Source organism: Dendrobates tinctorius, unplaced genomic scaffold (genome assembly GCF_039654945.1).
Source record: "Dendrobates tinctorius isolate UK_male_01 unplaced genomic scaffold, ASM3965494v1 ptg000065l, whole genome shotgun sequence".
In the NCBI taxonomy this organism is placed as follows: domain Eukaryota; kingdom Metazoa; phylum Chordata; class Amphibia; order Anura; family Dendrobatidae; genus Dendrobates; species Dendrobates tinctorius.
The window spans coordinates 5068305-5090761 of record NW_027361733.1 but is presented as its reverse complement, the minus strand read 5'-3'; the positions used below and the strand labels follow the sequence as shown (position 1 = coordinate 5090761).

General features: G+C 42.2%; 1 protein-coding gene across 6 annotated transcripts in view; it reads left to right on the top strand.

Moving 5' to 3' along the window:
- The window catches only part of EYA2 (EYA transcriptional coactivator and phosphatase 2), a 340732-nt gene that overhangs the window by 298469 nt on the left and 19806 nt on the right, over positions 1-22457 (top strand). For all 6 annotated transcript variants that reach the window (XM_073580561.1, XM_073580563.1, XM_073580558.1 and 3 more), the window contains one exon: positions 16581-16670. In XM_073580561.1, coding sequence (XP_073436662.1) covers positions 16581-16670 — 90 coding nt within the window. The remainder of the gene's footprint in view (positions 1-16580; positions 16671-22457) is intronic.

Here is a 22457-nt window from a genome sequence, read left to right as displayed (position 1 = left end):
ACTTCAAGAATGTGGTTTTGCACACCTTGAGGGCTGCACTTTTTTTTAGAATGGTGTCACTTTTGGGTATTTTCTGTTATATAGACCCCCCCCCCAAAATCAGTTCAAGTGTGAGGTGGTCCCTAAAAAAAATGGCTTTGTAAATTTTGTGGGAAAAATGAGAAATCGCTGGTCAGCTTTTAACCCTTATAACGTCCTAACAAAAAAAATTACGTTTCCAAAATTGTGCTGATGTAAAGTAGACATGTGGGAAATGTATTAGATATTTATTAACTATTTTGTGTAACACCACTCTCTGATTTAACCCTTTTCTGACATATGATGTACTATTCTGTCCAGGTGCCCTGGGCCTGAATGCCCATGGACAGGATAGTACGTCATACGCGATCGCGGATGGGTGTCAGCTGTATATCACAGCTGACACCCGGCACTATGTGCCAGGAGTGGTAATGGACTGCTCCCGACACGTTAACCCCTGGCACACTACGATCAAGCATGATTGCAGTGTTCCAGGGGCATAGGGAAGCATAGGGAAGCGCCCTGCGTGCTTCCCTGAAACACTCAGAACAACGCAATGTGATTACGTTGTTCCGAGGGCCTCCTTCCTGCAGGACTCCAGATTCAAGATGGCTGCAGGGTACTTCCGGGTCTTTCAGGGAGGTGGCTTGTCAGTGCCTGCTGAGAGGAGGCGCTGAGAAGCATCCTGCACTGCCTGTCAGATGGCTCTGCAGATTTGCTCTGCAAAGTGTCAGATCAGCAATCTGATATAATACAGTGATGTCCCACCCTGGGACAAAGTAAAAAAGTGAAGAAAAAAAAATATATTAAAAAAAAATCCTAAATAAAGAAAAGATAAATATTCCCCCAATAAATACATTTCTTTATGTAAAAAAAAACAATAAAAGTACACATTTAGTATTGCCGCGTCCGTAACGACCCACCCTATAAAACTGTCCCATTAGTTAACCTCTTTAGTGATCCCCTTAAAAAAGGCAAAAAAACAATGCTTTATCATCATACCGCTGAACAAAAAGTGAAATAACAAGCGATCAAAAAGACGAATATAAATAAACATAGTACCACTGAAAACGTCATCTTGTCCCACAAAAAATGAGCTGCCATATAGCGTCATCAGCAAAAAAATAAAAAAGTTATAGTTCACAGAATAAAGCGATGTAGAAATAATTTATTTTTTATATAAAATTGTTTTTATTGTATAAAAGCGCTAAAACATAAAAAAAGATATAAGTCAGGCATCGCTGTAATTGCAAAAAATAAGACCTCACATGACTCTGTGGGCCAAAATATGCAAAAATTATAGGTTTCAAAATGTTGTGATGCAATAAAAAGCATCTTTTAGCGTGTGACAGCTGCGAAACATAAAAACCCGCTATAAATAGTAAATCAAACCCCCTTTTATCACCTCCTTAGTTAGGAAAAAATAATAAAATTTAAAAAATGTATTTATTTCCACTTTCCCATTAGGGTTATGGATAGGGTTGGGATTAGGGTTAGGGGTGTGTTGGGGTTAGGGTTGGAGTTAGAATTGGGGGATTTCCACTGTTTGGGCACATCAGGGGCTCTCCAAACGCGACATGGCATCCGATCTCAATTCCAGCCAATTTTGCGTTGAAAAAGTCAAACGGCGCTCCTTCCCTTCTGAGCTCTGCCATGCGCCAAAACAGTGGTTCCCCCCACATATGGGGTATCAACATACTCAGGACAAATTGCACAATAACTTTTGTACCCTTGGGAAAATAAAAAAATTGGACCTGAAGTAATTTTTTTGTGAAAAAAAGTTAAATGTTCATTTTTTTTTAAACATTCAAAAAATTTCTGTGAAGCACCTGAAGGGTTAATAATCTTCTTGAATGTGGTTTTGAGCACCTTGAGGGGTGCAGTTTTTTAGAATTGTTTAACTTTTGGGTATTTTCTATCATATAGACCCCTCAAAGTGACTTCAAATGTGATGTGGTCCCCCCCAAAAAAGGAATCGCTGGTTAACTATTAACACTTATAACTTCCTAAGAATAAAAATTTTGGTTCCAAAATTGTGCTGATGTAAAGTAAACATGTGGGAAATGTAACTACTTATTAAGTATTTTGTGTGCCATATCTCTGTGATTTAAAGGGCATGAAAATTCAAAGTTGAAAAATTGCGAAATTTTCGCCAAATTTCCATTTTTTCACAAATAATCGCAAGTTATATCAAAGAAATTTTACCACATGACATGCAATATGTGATGAGAAAATATTGTCAGAATCACCAGGATCCATGGAAGCATTCCAGAGTTATTACCTCATAAAGGGACAGTGGTCAGAATTGTAAAAATTGGCCGGGGCATTAACATGCAAATCACCCTTGGCGGTAAAGGGGTTAAGGGTACCAAAATTAGATGTTTGAAAATTGCAAAATTTTCAAAATTGTTGCCAAATTTCCATTTTTTCATAAATAAACGCAAATTATAGCGAAGAAATTTTACCACATGACGTACAATACACCAAAAAACAGTCTAAGAATCAGTGGGATATGTTGAAGTACCAAATTGGCTCTGTCACTAAGGGGTTAAAGGATGAGGACAATATGGACAAAGTTTGGTTATGATTTGCTTGTACAAGGCTGTGAGAATGTGAGAGTTACACAACTAATAACCAACTAATTATCATTATTAAGAAGTTCACTCTCTCAAAGTTATAGGCTGAACTGGATGGACTAATGTCTTTTTACTATGTAAAGTTATGGCTAAAAATGCAATTTTAAGGCCCTCATACACAATAGAGAAATGTCAGTCAAACCCTGCCAGTATGTAGGACTGGCTCACTATCGTAGGTGTATGAGGACTCTCCCCAACTGAAGATGTCGTGGGGAAAAAACATCAATGCCCAAACTTTTTGCACTCCATGTGAAAACATGAGCACACTCTGCCAAACTGTGTGTCGAGGTGTGCATGGTGGAGCAGGAGGACAAGCAATAGACCAAGCAATCGCCCATTTTGCTCTTCTCTTATACTGTATCTCTTTCTTTCTCTTTGCATTTCACTCCTTCTTTCGTTCTCACTCTCCTCTTCTACGTTCTGCCACTACCCTTCAACCTCCATCTCCCTTATTCTCTCTTTTCTCAGTTTTTCTTCTCTTTTTTCTCTTTCTTTTTTCTTTCTCCCCTTTATTTCTCATACTCTTTTTTCTTAATCTCTCTCCTATATAATCTCTGACCTTTTTCTTTCTGTCTCCGTCCCAATCTTTTCTCGCTCTCTGTTTCTTTCTCACTATCCTTCACTTTCTTTTTTAAAGATTTTATGCTTTGTGCACACCATGTTCTGGCCACAAGCTTGTGGCTCCGTCGTACACCATGCTTATGTGCCCGCTTTAAAAGATAAACCGTGTGGAACAGAGTTAGACAAGCAGAAAGTTTGGGTCTGTCGGGGGTCAGTCCTATTCCTGTTTTTCAGGGCTTTAGAGGGAAGCCCCAATAGATGTGATATGAACTTGGCCTTATACTTTCCTTCCCTTACTCCCTATCTCCTTTTTTTCTCTCTTTCTTTCTTTCTTTCTTTCTTTCTTTCTTCATTTCTTTTTTTCTCTTTTTGTCTCCTTTCTTTTTGTTCCCTCCTTTCCATCTGTTTTGCTCTTTCCTTTCTCTTTTCAGCTCCTTTCTTTTTCTTCTATCACTTCATTGCCTTCTTATTCTCTTTCATTTTCTCCATCACTTTTTTCTTTATTCATCTCTCCCACTCTCTTAGAGTAGCGTCACACAACCGTTTATTTCTCATCCGAGAAAATCGGGTCGATGATGCTAATCACACTGTGGTCAGAGAAAAAAATACTCCATTCTGTTAGTCGGTAGAAATCTGACTGCTCTCGGATGTCATCTGAGTGCACGCTCATGGTTTCCATGGATTCATTGACTTGCATGGCCATATGCAATCCAAACATCAGATCAAACTTGGGTATGCAGCGACTTTTTCTTCAGTCGGGCTCGGTTTCAAAAAAAAATTGGACATGTGCACGGCCCCATAGAATAACATTGTTCCAAGTGCGATCCTATGTTTTGTCGAATCGCACTTGGACTGAAAATACAGCTATGTGCACGAGCCCTTATAGCGATTGCTCCTGTTATGCCATTATTTAACCGTAGAAGAGATTGACCCACCATTAAATGTCAGATTAATTGTATGGAGCATAGTATAGAACAGTGTTTGCCATATTCCTCCTGATTCCAGAGAAGATTTGTGACATTTTCTTGCTGTACACAGTAGTAGTACATGTGGTGATAATGGTCTTTTTTGCGGTAGAATCACTACAAATTACTTGCTAGCGGCTCTTACCAGCATTTTTGGATTTTTGGTATGAGAATGATTGATGGAATAACCCCTTTAATCACTTGATGCCAAGAGAAGCACTCAGCCCGTGTCTTGGCTGTCCCGTCCTCCCCACTTACTCTCGGTGCCTTTCAATTATATTCCACGGGGCTCTTAAGATTAATAAGTATGATTTAAGTGTCGACTGAGAGCGCACGGCAAATTGCTGATTTGGAGAACCGAGCGGCTTTTGTGCTTTATAAATAGAGTTTTGGTCATGGATAAGAGTGGGCTTTTGGAGAGGGAATAATAGGCTCTCGGTTTGGCAAGTTCTGTGCTCACATTCCCATGGGATCTACACGCCATCATCCCCGCTTAGGGGCAAAAGGACAGAATTACTAAACAGCGATTTACCTTCCTTGTGCGAAATCCTGTTAAATGTAATGCTACCTCTGCGTCTTCTTCCCTAGTAAACTGTGCAAGAACAGTATATGGGCCCCTTACTGTCCAAAAACTCAGCATAATGCACAAATCCATGAGCTGGATGTGAGCCCGCATACCTCTTGGGCCCCTGTGTGGCTGCAAAGGTTGCTCCAGTGGTATGTCTGCCCCTGAGTATTTACCTGGTGCCACCCTCCTTGGCTTCCTGGCAAGTTGTGCATCGGGTTCCCACTATCCGTAGCTGTAGGAAGCTTCACCTTAAAGCTTACAGATCTATTAAACTATGCGCGGTGAATGGCAACTAATAAACGGGCACAAGTCTCTTTTGTCACTTTTTTATATTGTAATCTTCGATGACTTTTTTGTGCCAAATTCATCAAAAAGGCGCACGCGGTTCATGAATCTTTTGCACAAAGTCCAAATTTGTCATTTTTTTTGTTTTTAACCTTTTTTTTGTGATATTTCATAACCAAAAAGTCCCCTTTTCCCAAATGTAAAAAAATTGCTGGTGTATATAAAATTGTGGGGAGAGGGCTGAAGTAAATTTTCGATGAATTTTGCAACACTTCGAAAAGTTACAAATAGTGAATCAAATGAAAACATCTGCAAATCTTTATCCTCGTCCAAAGTGGGGAACTAAAAAAAAAAATCCAGGGTGAGCGCATATAAAAGAAGGCATAGATGGAAAGATGGGTTTGGTGCAAACAAAAAAAGGCAGAAATGTAATATTGAATCAGGCCCTTATTGTCACATTTGGGTCTATGAGACTTTTTGGTGCAATTGATAACTTTAAAAATGTAAAAAATGAATCATAGAATCATAGAATCGTAGAGTTGGAAGGGACCTCCTGGGCCATCTGGTCCAACCCCCTGCTCAAAGCAGGATTCGCTAAATCATCCCAGTCAGATGTCTGTCCAGCCTCTGTTTGAAGACTTCCATTGAAGGAGAACTCACCACTTCTCGTGGCAGCCTGTTCCACTCATTGATCACTCTAACTGTCAAAAAGTTTTTTCTAATATCTAATCTGTGTCTCCTCCCATTCAGTTTCATCCCATTGCTTCTAGTCTTTCCTTGTGCAAATGAGAATAAAGTTGATCCTTCTACAATGTGACAGCCCTTTAGATATTTGTAGACAGCTATTAAGTCTCCTCTCAGTCTTCTCTTTTGCAAACTAAACATTCCCAAATCCTGCAACCTTTCCTCATAAGACAGGGTTTGCAGACCGGTCACCATTCTGGTTGCTCTTTTCTGAACTTGCTCCAGTTTGTTGATGTCTTTTTTAAAATGTGGTGCCCAAAACTGGACAGCTGATGGACAACTGATGAGCGCTCGCTGATCACCAGCTCCTTATATGGTGCTTGGATTGAGGACAGCAGGATCTCCAGCCAATAATTGTTAGGACATGTTGAGAATTGTAGTTTCACAATAATTGGAGAGCCATATGTTGGAAGCCATTGATTATTTTGTGTTGTAAGATATTCCACGGCATCGTACAGATATTGTCACCTTTCACATCAGCCTCTGAGCCCAGGAGCTCACAATCTAATTTTACAGTCTGTTCACACTTCTTTTTGGAAATTGCAGATTTTTGTCTCCTCTGTGATCTGAGTGAATAACCAGGTGATCATGTTCCCACGCCTGTCTCTGCGGCCATTCTTTGTGTGCTCACTTCTTATCTCCGGAGAGGATGGAAAACATTGCAGTTAATCCTCTCATCATGAGCTGGTTACCTGAGCGGAGGAGGACAATGGGAGTGACACCTGCCATTAACCCGCTCCTCACAGATTCCAGGACCATGAAGGGTTTCGGTTCATACGTTGAGGCCATTCTGCGCAGACAGATTTTTCATTTTACCCTAAGGCCTCTTCCAGGCGTCCATTTTTGTTCACGTACAAGAAAAATGGATCAATTTTTTTGGGGGGGCCAGAGCTTTATCCAAGTGTCATCAGAGTTTGGTCCAAGGGTCATCAGTTTTTCTCAAACATGAAAAAAATTTTTTTCTGATTTAGCACTCCTTGAAAATTGGGTCCCATTCGAATAGCATCCGATTGCTGTCCAATTTTTTCAAAGACTCATAGATTTGCAATGACAATTGTGATCCGACCCTCAGGTCAAAATCGGACATGTCTCAGCAGAAAATGACATACATGAGAATGGCCCCATAGACAATCACAGGTACAAATCCTATCCGTGAAAAATACTGATAGCTCTCATATGCAAAAAAAAGGCAGTATGAATGAGGCCTTAAAGTTCAGTGCTTATCCACTTTACTATATACTACACATATCTAATGCAGTGCTAATAGACCATTGAGGGCCGAGGACGAGCGGCTTCAGAATTCTTAGATCCCAGCCACAGATGCCGCATTATTACCATTCCAAAGACATACTGATAGGGAATCTAGATTGTGAGCCCCATCGGGGACAGCGATGATAATGTCTGGAAAGCGCTGCGGAATATGTTGGTGCTATATAAAGATTATTATTATTATTATTATTATTATTATTATCCCATGACTCCCTGCTCTGGAGCACCTCCCTATTTGAAAGGGACTCCAAGATCATTGTGAGACCTCCTGGTCTGTCTATTAGCGGATTGCAGGTTCATGTCCATTTTTGGGACTGGAAAATAAAAAATTTGAGTTGTTGAAAAAAAAAATTAACAGAAATGCCTTTTCCCTACAAAAAAAAAGTCCTTTATTAAGGTAAAAATAAAAATGCACAGAAAAAAAAACTTTATAAAGCTCTATCCATGTGCAAAGAAAAAAATATTCTGGGTCCTAAAATGAACAAAAAAAAATATGTTTAGAAAACATAAAAAAAAAGTTGGTCTTTTGATATTCATAAGGCTCCACAGAATAAAGCTAAAATAATATGGTTACAGAATAGTGAACCCCGTTACAATAAATCTGAAAGAAAAAAAAAATAATAAAAGTTATTTGAGATGTATCCAAAATGGTGACATGGAAAATGACAATTCATCCTGTCTAAAAAATAAAATTGATGGGAAAAATAATAGGTAAGATAAGAAAAATAAGTTTGGACTTCTATAAGGAGGAGATAAAAACGATCTGAACGTGATTAATTATTACATACGAGATTTTAAGGACACTTTCTTCGGGAGATCACCTGTCATATACCCTATGGGTAGTGTCTTTGTGTGTATATATAGCAGTCAGGATGGTAGAACATAGAGCTCCGCATATATAATCCTCCATGTAAGATCCTGATGTCATCTTGATCCATTCATTACATTTTCACACTAAAGTGTGGAGGAGCCACAAGTGGTTCTTTACACTGTGAGAATGCCACGGGTTGCGACATGTTCCTTCACCGCCGCTGCACTAAAGTATTCTCCTGGCCGTCCGCCAGCTCTAAAAGTCAAACATTACCTGCCAGAGTGCATTAGCTGGGTGTCAGTGATGTCCCAGGGCTCGCTGTCCCATAAACATCCAGTGAAATTATCTCTTGGCAAGACGCTGGCGGCCCCACACTCCAAAGATGTCACTCAACTTTATGTGTGCGTGTGTTTTAATGGGCAGCGCAAAGGCAAAATCTTCTGAACTTAATCAAAAAGCACTTCTCCAAAACTGGGACCAAACTCAAAAAAATGCAAGCGCGGCTCCAAAAAGGCAACAACTTCTCTCCCTTTTTATTAATTATGCTTTTTAAGGAATATTTGGAGTTCATGCCGCAGTATAAATCCATGGGAAATCTTATCCTTGGCCTCCCCGCTTTGACTTCTTTGTAAGATTTGAGGTAGTCATAAATTATAAAGTCCGCACTGAAATAATGGTAAGAAATTTACAGCCGGTCAGCGATGGAGCCACCATGGCAGACTATGAACAAATTACATAAATTTACATGCTGCATCCCAATCTCACAGCCCTGCGACCACCCCAGGCGTCACACTGTCCTCACAAGGCCTCAACATGCTGTTACTACGGGATCCTTTATCAATGAAAATTATAATATAATAGTAACATTTCAAACTTCTTTGTTCTGTGTTCAAATCATATTTTGAAGCAGCCCAAAGCATGAAGGCATATCAGCACAGTTTTAGAACTTGACCAAAACGGAAAGCCGAGTAATTTTTAATGGTCATACAATTATCTGCCATGTAACTGCATAATCATGTGGCTGCAACACATGAACCCAGTCCTCATAAACATGTAGTGAGGCTGTCAGATATGGCAAAATTCATGTTACTGAAATCCATGTTAAAGACGACCAGGCAAAAATTGAATCAAATACCTTTGTCAAAATCCCTGAGCTCCCCTGATTCTGCCACTCTTTTCCATTTTGCATTGCCTCTCTCCTTTGCAGAGATATTTATATTTGTTGCTTTTGGAGCGCAGTATGTGAAATCTCTGCTTACAATTCAATTGTGCGTTTCTTCAGTCTTCTCTGGGGCATGCACTTTTACCCCTCCTTCCTTATTATGGATTTCTACAAGGTATTTGACTCAAGTTTTTTAGCATGTGACAGGTCCTCTTTAAAAAGACACTTTAGTATATATTTTTTCATTTTGTTAGGTCAGTTAAAGCAAAAAATATATAGGTTAGTTAAACAAAAAATTGTATACATGATGTTGTGTTTGACTTGTGTGCACCTGTGTTGATGTGTGTGTCATTTGTGGGTTGTCACATTGATGCCTTCTTCCCCTCTACTATAGTTCACCTAGCGCAAACTACATTTCCCACAATGCCACTGACTTTGCAGAATGGGTTGAGTCTCACTACAGTGCACTTTATTTTAGCAATATCTAATGGCAATAGTGATGTATCAGTGACACTGTTCTGCCGACACCCAACCCCACGACTTACATTGTGGTGTTTTTGTAGTGTGAAGGTACATCACATTATACACTGAGTCTTGTTATATCTTATATAATGCAGTTTCAACACATCTCTTCTGCTTTCTGCTTGTGATAGGCTGCTCCACATCAGCTCTTAGAAACTGGATGCAGGGAAGAATACATTGAACAATACACTGAAATATCTGCACACAGCTCTCACTGATAATATAGACTGATGGTGATAGGGGAATTGTAAAACTCTACAGATAATTGAAAATTATTTTTTTGCTGCAAGGATAACATACAAAGAAACAATGAGATCAAAATTTGGTGGATAGGGGAGTTGTCTGAGAGCTGCCAAAAGGGATGTGATCCTGAAGTTCGCAGAAAGTTAGAGAATGATCTGTCGACACCGGGAGACCGAGGCAGGTTGAATAATTGTGGAGCTTTGTAAAAATAATGCACAAAAAAAGACACCCAATTTTGGAGCTGTAATAGCAGCCAACTTGATTGTCCTGCAGTATTGCCAGACTGATGAGGAGGACCCTTCAGTTATTTTATGTAGAATACAAGAAATAGTGTCGATACAATGAAGGACACAATGAATATTGATCTGTGGAACAATAAATGTTCTAGATCAGTGGTCTCCATCCTGTGGCTCTGTAGAGGAGAAGACTGGGCTGTGGATGCTGCCAGGGCATCAGGTCTGGAACTGCTGGGACTTAACCTACTGTTGCAGGGGGAAAGGAAATTAGAGACAGAGCAGACCCTTAACCTGTGTAGAAGGGCGTGTCTAGCCAGGGAGGTATAAAAGGGTTTGCGCGGGAAAAGAACGGCGCTTCCCACTAAAGAGAAAGGAGTCAGAGAGGACCGACGCTAGGCTGGGGGAAAGTAGTGATCGCAGCCACGTGCAGCGAGGACTCCCAGGTTTCGGTGGATTGCTGTAGACTCCACTCTGCTGCCCTGCAGCATAACGGACTAGGGGCTCAGCGGGTAAGACTGGTGATGGCCCGCTGCCACCAGAAGTGAGGCCAACTTGTTAGGCAGGGAAGCCGGAAGAACTCAGCACCAGCCTCAGCCAGCAGCCATCAACTATCTGACTCAGGAACAGGAAACGACAACCAAGTCACGCTAAGTTGAATTAATCTATAGACTGCCATTCTGAATTAATCTTTCCCCATTTACCCCTCACCCTTTATCTGTTTATTACTTGTTGCTCCCTGCGAGGAGGTTACCCCTGTACTTTTAAAACGAGTATTTGTTAACCACTGTTCTGTGCTTCTGTGTCACTGCATCCGAATACCTGTGTTACAGCTCATTGCCTGTTGTAAAGCTACTACTCCAAGCATGATATTTCCCTATGAGCAGGGTTTGCTGGAAGTTGTAGTTCCACATCAACCAGAGAGGTTAGTGACTATTGATCTAGACGTGTTCCACAACCAGCAGAACAAGTCTGAGGCCCGCGAGTTCCTAAGTAATTAAGTGCAATTAAAGGGACGGCGCTGTCTGATATTTGCAGCACTTTCTATTTGTGCAGGTAAAACCACAAGGCGGAGGAGGGGGTGCAGCGCAGAAAAAGCTGCTGATTGTCTCTTAATCCGTCTCTAACCCTTGGCTGACATCTCCGGGAGATAAGCTCCACAGAATAGCGGTCTGATTTAATAAATACACATAATTAATACCTTCATCCTTGTGGCAGTGTCATTATTTGCGCACATTCTCAACAGGTAGTTGGCAGCAGAATAGACAGGGGGGGGCGGCTCTCATGAAATACTTACAAAAGCCTCTAACGTGTGGACTTGTATCCGCATTGTCCTCGCCTCTTGAATGTCAGAGTAATTGGAACATAAGTAAACAGGAGAGAATCCAGACAACGAGACGCAGGTTTACTGGAAGCCGCTCACAGACAGCAAGTCTGAACATTGGGGGAGAGGCGGGCGTGCGTCAGAAGTGGAGGGGCCCCCAAGGACATGTCCCCCATGTATTTTACGTACATTCGTCATCATTAGCAAAGAAACTTACCGCTTTACAGGTCTAATGTCGGAGACTTATAGAAAAATATATACATAGAGGGAGAGAAAATATAATCTAGAAAAGTAAAATCTGGTGGGAAAATGTTTGTTCAGATTTCAATGAATCGTAATCTTAGAATAACCTGTAGATCTTAAGGGGCAAAACTATAAGACCCCCACAGGACCCTTCATCCCCAGAACCTGCAGCCTCCATGACTCATCCATATGCTGAAACCACAAGCATCCTTCTCTAATTAACATTCACTGCGCCAAGAATGCGTAATAATTAGGTTACCGTGCAGATGAGGCACCACCGCCGCAGAGTTGATTGAAACGCACTCAGATCCTGCTCTGTTGACCCCCCCCCGAGCCGTGGAGCGCAGTCTGTGGGGGGATTCACGCTGAAGAGTTTATATACTGCGGCCACACATGAAGCTGAGACCACAAAAACTAATAGAACCCCTCATAGGTCAGCCACTTTAACAAGGAGTGCCACTGCTACCTGGATTTATCAGGACTGGGGAATATGATTCTCTAGCAGCAGCTGTTCCATATTCTGCAGATAATGAAGATCTGGTCCTTTATAACAGTGGCCACAATTCAGCATCTGCAGAGTTTTTTTAAGGTCCTCTCTCATGTGTTGTCAGGTGGTATTCGTTGACTTTTTTGAGCCATATTCTTCAAAATGGCGCAGACGGTTCATAAATTTTGCACAGCATCAATCTCTTTATTTTTGCCTTTTGTTCTTTTTGCAACTATTTAACACAAAACCATTTGGAATGTTTCACGTTAGTGTACAGCAAAAAGTAAAAATCTGCCCAAAACTTTAATTCAGCCAAAGACTGGAGTGAGGTGTGTCCAAAAAAAATTGAACTTTCTAAAAATTCTCATTTCATGAATCAGTTAAAAAAAAAATCTAGATAAGCAAAGTTGTGGAGTAAAAATCAAGAAAGATTTTTTTAAAAAAGAGAATTTAGAATCACAAAATGAATAGAAAACAAGACACAAATACTAAAGTCACTAAAAAGGATCAAATAAGTAAAGAAAAGTGGAGAAATGTCCTGATTGAGAGGAAGGGGAAGTTTTTTTTTCTTGCCTTTGATTTCTTTTTTCAGTGCAGAATCATATTATACATTTTGCTGTCTTTTAATGAGTGAATGACTGTCCTCACCTATGTCTTGTTATGTACTGAGGACTATCCTCATCTATGTCTTATGTACTGATGACTATCCTCATCTATGTCTTTTTGTGTGCTGATGACTATCCTCATTTATGTCTTGTTGTTTGCTGATGACTATACTCACCTATGTCTTGTTATATAATGATGACTATCCTCATCTGTCTTGTTATATACTGATGACTATCCTCATCTATGTCTTGTTGTTTGCTGATGACTATCCTCATCTATGTCTTGTTGTTTGCTGATGACTATCCTCATCTATGTCTTGTTGTTTGCTGATGACTATCCTCATCTGTGTCTTGTTATGTACTAATGACTATCCTCACCTGTCTTGTTATGTGCTAATAACTATCCTCACGTATGTCTTGTTGTTTGCTGATGACTATCCTTATCTGTGTCTTGTTATATGCTATTGAAAATCCTCACCTATATCTTGTTATGTGCTGATGACTATCCTTACCTATGTTGTTTTTTTGCTGATGACTGTCTTCACCTTTGTCTTGTTATATACTGATGACTATCTTCACCTATGTCTCGTTATATACTGATGACTATCCTCATCTATATCTTGTTATATGCTGATGACTAGCCTCACCTATGTCGTTATGTGCTGATCACTATCCTCACCTATGTCTCGTTATATACTGATGACTATCCTCACCTATGTCTCGTTATATACTGATGACTATCCTCACCTATGTCTCGTTATGTACTGATGACTATCCTCACCTATGTCTCGTTATATACTGATGACTATCCTCACCTATGTCTCGTTATATACTGATGACTATCCTCACCTATGTCTCATTATATACTGATGACTATCCACACCTATGTCTCGTTATATACTGATGACTATCCTCACCTATGTCTCGTTATGTACTGATGACTATCCTCACCTATGTCTCATTATATACTGATGACTATCCTCACCTATGTCTCGTTATATACTGATGACTATCCACACCTATGTCTCGTTATATACTGATGACTATCCACACCTATGTCTCGTTATATACTTATGACTATCCTCACCTATGTCTCGTTATGTACTGATGACTATCCTCACCTATGTCTCATTATATACTTATGACTATCCACACCTATGTCTCGTTATGTACTGATGACTATCCTCACCTATGTCTCATTATATACTGATGACTATCCACACCTATGTCTCGTTATATACTGATGACTATCCTCACCTATGTCTTATATACTGATGACTATCCACACCTATGTCTTGTTATGTACTGATGACTATCCTCATCTGTGTCTTGTTGTTTGCTGATGATTATCCTTACCTATGTTATGTTTTTTGCTGATGACTGTCCTCACCTATATCTTGTTATGCGCTGATGAGTATCCACACCTATATTTTGTTATGCGCTGATGAGTATCCACACCTATATTTTGTTATGCGCTGATGATTATCCACACCTGTCTTGTTATGTACTGATGACTATACTCACCTATGTCTCATTATGTACTGATGACTATCCTCACCTATGTCTCGTTATACACTGATGACTAGCCTCACCTATGTCTTGCTATGTACTGATGACTATCCTCACCTATGTCTCGTTATATACTGATGACTATCCTCACCTATGTCTCATTATATACTGATGACTATCCTCACCTATGTCTTATGTACTGATGACTATCCTCACTTATGTCTTGTTATGTACTGATGACTATCCTCACCTATGCCTCGTTATGTACTGATGACTATCCTCACCTATGTCTCATTATGTACTGATGACTATCCTCACCTATGTCTCGTTATACACTGATGACTATCCTCACCTATGTCTTATGTACTGATGACTATCCTCACCTATGTCTCGTTATGTACTGATGACTATCCTCACCTATGTCTCGTTATACACTGATGACTAGCCTCACCTATGTCTTGCTTTGTACTGATGACTATCCTCAACTATGTCTCGTTATATACTGATGACTATCCTCACCTATGTCTCATTACATACTGATGACTTTCCTCACCTATGTCTCGTTATATACTGATGACTATCCTCACCTATGTCTCGTTATATACTGATGACTATCCTCATCTATGTCTTATGTACTGATGACTATCCTCACCTACGTCTTGTTATGTACTGATGACTATCCTCACCTATGTCTCATTATATACTGATGACTATCCTCACCTGTGTCTCGTTATATACTGATGACTATCCTCACCTGTGTCTCGTTATATACTGATGACTATCCTCACCTGTGTCTTATGTACTGATGACTATCCTCACCTATGTCTCGTTATGTACTGATGACTATCCTCACCTATGTCTCGTTATGTACTGATGACTATCCTCACCTATGTCTCGTTATGTACTGATGACTATCCTCACCTATGTCTCGTTATATACTGATGACTATCCTCACCTGTGTCTCGTTATATACTGATGACTATCCTCACCTATGTCTCGTTATATACTGATGACTATCCTCACCTATCTTGTTATATAATGATGACTATCCTCATCTATGTCTTGTTATGTACTGATGACTATCCTCACCTATGTCTCGTTGTTTGCTGATGACTATCCTCACCTGTGTCTCGTTATATACTGATGACTATTCTCACCTATGTCTTGTTATATAATGATGACTATCCACACCTATGTCTCGTTATATACTGATGACTATCCTCACCTATGTCTCGTAATATACTGATGACTATCCTCACCTGTGTCTTATGTACTGATGACTATCCTCACCTGTGTCTTATGTACTGATGACTATCCTCACCTATGTCTCGTTATGTACTGATGACTATCCTCACCTATGTCTCGTTATGTACTGATGACTATCCTCACCTATGTCTCGTTATGTACTGATGACTATCCTCACCTATGTCTCGTTATGTACTGATGACTTTCCTCACCTATGTCTCGTTATATACTGATGACTATCCTCACCTATGTCTCGTTATATACTGATGACTATCCTCATCTATGTCTTATGTACTGATGACTATCCTCACCTATGTCTTGTTATGTACTGATGACTATCCTCACCTATGTCTCATTATATACTGATGACTATCCTCACCTGTGTCTCGTTATATACTGATGACTATCCTCACCTGTGTCTCGTTATATACTGATGACTATCCTCACCTGTGTCTCGTTATATACTGATGACTATTCTCACCTATGTCTTGTTATATAATGATGACTATCCACACCTATGTCTCGTTATGTACTGATGACTATCCTCACCTATGTTTTGTTGTTTGCTGATGACTATCCTCATCTGTGTCTTGTTATGTACTGATAACAAGACATAGGTGAGGATAGTCATGTGCTAATAACTATCCTCACGTATGTCTTGTTGTTTGCTGATGACTATCCTCATCTGTGTCTTGCTATATGCTAATGAAAATCCTCACCTATATCTTGTTATGTGCTGATGACTAACCTTACCTATGTTATGTTTTATTGCTGATGACTGTCCTCACCTATATCTTGTTATGTGCTGATGACTAACCTTACCTATGTTATGTTTTTTTGCTGATGACTGTCCTCACCTATATCTTGTTATGTGCTGATGACTAACCTTACCTATGTTATGTTTTTTTGCTGATGACTGTCCTCACCTATATCTTGTTATGCGCTGATGACTATCCACACCTATGTCTTGTTATGTGCACATGATGAGTATCCTCACCTGTCTTGTTATATACTGATGACTATCCTCACCTATGTCTTGTTGTGTGCTGATGACTATCCTCATCTAAGTCTTGTTATGTGCTGATGACTATCTTCATCTTTGTTTTGTTATATACTGATGACTACCTTACGTGTGTCTTTCTCCTCCCAGGATACGACCACATCAGTGCGGGTAGGTCTCATGATGGAGGAGATGATCTTCAACCTTGCAGACACTCATCTGTTCTTCAATGACCTGGAGGTGAGTGTCCCCAGTCCCATCAATATTACAAAGTTTTTATATGATATATGCTTAGGATCATCACTACAAATATAGAGTGGGGGAGTGATAAAAATCTGTTAATTGTGACAACCAGGATTAAAACCTCAATCTGTACATTACAGGCTGCATCTGGACAACCGTAGAGCAGCACAAAATAAAAGTTTCATATAAATCATATAACATTGTGACCTCTAATAGTGTTGTAGGAGGGTGGACTGATGTGTGGACCTGTCTAATGGAAGAAAGATAAAATGTAAAATGTGCAGTGTACAATGATTTATTATAACTTGTATACGCGTTTGGTGAAAACAGCAAGAATTAGTTACAGTGTAGTACTGCGTTTTGGCCACTACAGGGGTATTCAGGACAGTGACTAAAGGACCTAACAGCAGCTGAAGCTAGGAAACGCAAAGTCATGGTGGGCGGAGTTATGGGGACTGAGATGTGGAATTTCAAAGTAAGGGCCCCGTCAGCACACTTGTGCTGAGTCACAAGTTTTGTGACATAACAGCGATCTCACCAGCGAGATCGCTGTGTGTGACAGCGATCAGCGACCGCCCCCCCCTGCCGGTATCGCTGAGCGCTGTTGGAAAGCCCTGGACATTTTTTTGGTCGCTGGTCTCCCGCTGGTCAGCACGCATCGCTGCGTGTGACAGGCGGGAGACAAGTGTTCAGCTGGTAACTAAGGTAAACGCCGGGTTTCTAAGCACAGCGCTGTGCTTAGAAACCCTCTGTGTACCTTAGTTACCAGCGCTGGTAACCAGTTACCAGGGAGCTGGTAACCAGGCCCGGATTGATAATCTGGCGAACCAGGCAGATTCCCGGTGGGCTGGCGGCTATGTAGCAAAGTGTGCCGCCGACCCTTTAAAACATCTTACCAGAGGCCCTGTGCAAGCGCGCTCTCTCCTTGCACGCGCTGTCTTGACGAGCCGCGGCGGCCCTCTGTCAGTGTGTGCAAGCAGGAGTGCGCGCACACAGGACCTTCAGTCACAAGTTTGAAAGGGCCGCCGTGATGCGCGCAGGGCTCTTCAGTCTGACGCTGGCCAGTACCAGTGTCAAAGCAGTTTTTTTTTCCCTGCGCTACTCACCACCAGCCCCAGCCAGGGATCCACTGCTCTGCAGAGGGGCATATGCCCCCCAGGTGGCTCCTCCAACACTGTGCAGGGACACAAGACCGGCTGCTTCTTCCCTCGGGCCAGCACTGCGCATTTAAATCTTATGTGCTGGCCCGGCTGCATCACAGCCAGCAGACAGACACCGCCCTGTCTGCTAAATGATATAATGCAGCAGTGCCCTGCACTGCTATCTGCTGGAGAGGAACATCAAAGGAAGGATCATGTGAGAAAAGTCAGGGGAAGGTTAAAAAAAAAACTCCTCCCCTAATAAGTGTGTTCATGTATGTTAATTCTGTATGTTTATGTCTGTAGATATGAATTTTATAACATTTTTTTGTATATAAGTCCAAATATGTATGGCGTATCTAGGCTTCCTGGCACCCGGGGCAAGAATTTGGTTCAGCGCCCCCCCCCCCCCCCCCCAAGTACATATGCGACTTGCACACTTAGCCATGTACCCACGAGCTGCTCTTCCTAATGCTCTCAATGTTCAGTAAAAAACTGAAAGCAGGATGAGAAGCTCGTTGTCAAGTATGAAAATCGCATATGAGTGACGTGTCCATGTGATGACACTGGAACCTGCAGAGCTGAATCCTGACATTGCAGCTTCTGAATTCTCACAGCGAATGCACTGCACACTTTTAGGATTCTCCCTTGCCGATGTACAGTCATGTCAGCACAGGTATGTGATTTATATACTTCTGGCCACATTCTGACTAGACATGCCCGGCCTCACTCCGTTCATTTTCATGGAGTGAGGCCACACATGTCTAGTCAGCATGTGACCGCATGTATGTAAATTACCGGCATGAGAGAATCCTAACAGCGTTCAGTGAGCACTGTGAGAATTCAGAAGTCTGCAGTCACATAGAATGACTGCAGACTCAGCACAAACCTGGAGAACCCCTTTAATGTTCCTAACAAATAAAAACATGAGAATAAGTCAGTAGCACAAATAATATTTACATTCAAGTACCTTATAGATGACGTCTCTGGAGTCGTTCTCCTTTTCTTCTTCTTGTCCAAACCCCATGATGAGTTTTCTCATCCACATCTCGTCTCTGCAGACTTTCATCTTCTCCGGTCTTCTGCAGCAAATCTCCACCCGATCCCCTTAAAGATAGAAGTGTCATTATAATGCTCCTAAATAAAAATGTCTGCAGTATACTGTCACCTCACACTATTCCCCTCCCTCCTCTAACATCCCTCTGTTCACCATACGGTCTCATCATATATTTACCCCCTCACTCTCTATACTGTCTGCTCACACATACCCCTGACTCCCCATACTGTGTCCACATACATTAACCCGTTCGCTCCCCATACTGTCTGCACCCAACCCCCATACTGTTTCCTCATACATACTCTGTGTCCTCAAATCTCCCCACACACACTAAATCCCCCCATCCCCACTCCAAATCCCTCACACACATTAAATAACCCCCCATCCCCACTCCAAATCCCTCACACACATTAAGTAACCCCCATCCACACTCCAAATCCCTCACACACATTAAGTAACCCCCCATCCACACTCCAAATCCCTCACACACATTAAGTAACCCCCCATCCACACTCCAAATCCCTCACACACATTAAATAACCCCCCATCCACACTCCAAATCCCTCACACACATTAAATAACCCCCATCCCCACTCCCAAATCCCTCACACACATTAAATAACCCCCCATCCCCACTCCCAAATCCCCCACACACATTAAATAACCCCCCATCCCCACTCCCAAATCCCCCCCACACATTATGTACCCCCCACTCCAAATCCCCCACACATTAACCCCATCCCCACTCATTAACCCCCATCCCCACTCCAAATCCCCCACACAATAACCCCAATCCTCACTCCCAAATCCCCCCACATTATGTACCCCCCACTCATTAACCCCCCAAACAATAACCCCCATCCCCACTCATTAATTCCATCCCCACTCATTAACCCCCCGTCCATACTCCCAAATCCCCCAACACATTATGTACCCCCCACTCCAAATCCCCCACACATTAACCCCCATCCCCACTCATTAACCCCCCACACAATAACCCCATCCCCACTCTTTAACCCCCCCACACAGTAACCCCCATCCCCACTCTTTAACCCCCCCACAGTAACCCCCATCCCCACTCTTTAACCCCCCCACACAGTAACCCCCATCCCCACTCTTTAACCCCCCCACACCCCACACAGTAACCCCCATCCCCACTCTTTAACCCCCCCACACATTAACCCCATCCCCACTCTTTAACCCCCCCACACAGTAACCCCCATCCCCACTCATTAACCCCCCACTCATTAACCCCCATCCCCACATTAAGCCCCATCCCCACATTAACCCCCCCACACTAACTCCCCCCACACAGTAACCCCCATCCCCACTCTTTAACCCCCCACATAGTAACCCCCATCCCCACTCATTAACCCCCATCCATTGACCCCATCCCAACTCTTTAACCCCCCCACACATTAATCCCCATCCCCACATTAATCTCATCTCCACTCATTAACCCCATCGCCACACATTAACACCCCTCATCTTCGGTGGTTTCTTCAGCTCCACATTGGAGCACACTTACCACCAGCGATGAGCGTTCACTGAGCACTCTGGGCGCCGGGGAGTGACGTCAGCAGCGTGATCACATGACATGTCACGCTGCTGACGTCGCTCTGGCCCGGCGGTCAGAGCTGCAATTGTACTGGCATCTATACAGACGCCAGTACAATTGTTCCCTTGGAGCCGGCAGAGAACCGCCGACTCTCAGGCCAGGGGGGGCGGCAGAACACAGCCGCCAGGGAGGACACTGCGGACCGCTGCATTGCGGCCCGGATTGCGCCCCCTGCAACTGCTCCGGCTGCCCCCCTCTAGATACGCCCCTGTGTATGTGAGTGCATGTATATATATATATCTGTGTGTCTGCATGCGTGCATGAGTGTCTGTGTGCCTGTCTATGTGCGTGTATGCATGTGAGCATGTCTATACGCATGTCTATGTCTTATGCGTGTTGCAAGCGTGTCTGTGGGTGTGTCTATAAGAATGTCTGCATGCGTGCTTGAGTGTCTGTGTGCCTGTCTATGTGCGTTTATGCATGTTAGCATGTCTATAAGCATGTCTATAAGTGTGTCTTATGAGTGTTGCAAGCGTGTCTGTGTCTATAAGCATGTCTGCATGCGTGTTTATAATCATTTCTATAAGCATGCCAGCAAGCTAGACTGCATGTCTGCTTGCGTGCGTGCTTGCTTGTGTGCATGTCTGCTTGTGTGTTTGCTTGCGTGCCTGCATGCATATCTGCATGCGTGTTTGCTTGCGTGTATCTGCCTGCATGCATGCGAGTCTCCGTGCGATTGTTTATAAGCATGTCTGTCTGTGTGTGTGCGTTTATAAGAGTGTCTATAAGCATGTCTTTGTACTTACCTAAGTGAGTGTGTGCGAGCGTCTCTGTGTGCATGTCTGCATGCATGGCTATGAGCATGTCTGCGAGGGTGAGCCCCACTATATACTATATATACAGCTCCACTCTATATTCCTTACCACAGTATATATTGTGGAGCTGTGTATACTTACTTCTATCCTGTATACATAATTCTTAGTATCTGCGCTTATTATGTGTGTATATGTGTCACAGCCGGCAGGAAAGAGGGTGGTTTGCGGCCTGTGCTGGAGATGTACATGTGTGTGTGAATACGTGTGTGTGTATGTGAGCACGTGTGTGTGTGTGTGTGTATGTGAGTACGTGTGTACGTGAGTACGTGTGTGTGTGTATGTGAGCATGTGTGTACGTGTGTGTATGTGAGCACGTGTGTGTGTGTATGTGAGCATGTGTGTGTGTGTATGTGAGCATGTGTGTGTATGTGAGCACGTATGCGTGTGTGAGTACGTGTGTGTATGTGAGTACGTGTGTGTAAGTGTGTGTGTGTATATGATATACATATATATATATTACTCTGATAAATTGTGAAAAAAGTGGCAGACTCTTTATTAGCCCATGTGGCAATGTTTCAGATCCATAACATAACTTTTCTCTGCTGTGGAACTGAAATGTTGCCACATGGGCTAATAAAGAATCCACCCCTCCCCGCCGGAAGACGCCGACATTTAGGGGTCCGGAGCAAAGCAGTGGCCAGCGAGGAGAGAGCAGGATTTTATTTTTTTTTTAAATGTTTTGAGCAATATATGGGTCCCATCATATAATGGAGCATCATATAGGGCCCATCATATACTGGAGCATAATATGAGGAACATTATGTAATGAGCATCATATGGGGCCCATTATGCTGAAGCATAATATGGGGCCCATTATATACTGGAACATCATATGGGTCCCATTATATATGGAGCATCATATTGGGCCCATTATATATGGAGCTTCACATGGGGTCCATTATATGTGGAGCATTACATGGAGCCCATTCTGCTTGGAGCAATATATAGGGCCCATCATATAAAGTATGGAGCATTATATGGAACTTATTCTGTATGGACCATTATGTGGGGCCCATTCGGTATGGAGCAAGGTATAGGGCTCATTATACTGTATGGAGTTATATATGGGGCTCATTACACTGTTTGGAGCATTATATGGGGCTCATTATAGTGTTTGGGGCATTATATGGGTCTCAGTATACTGCTTGGAGCAAT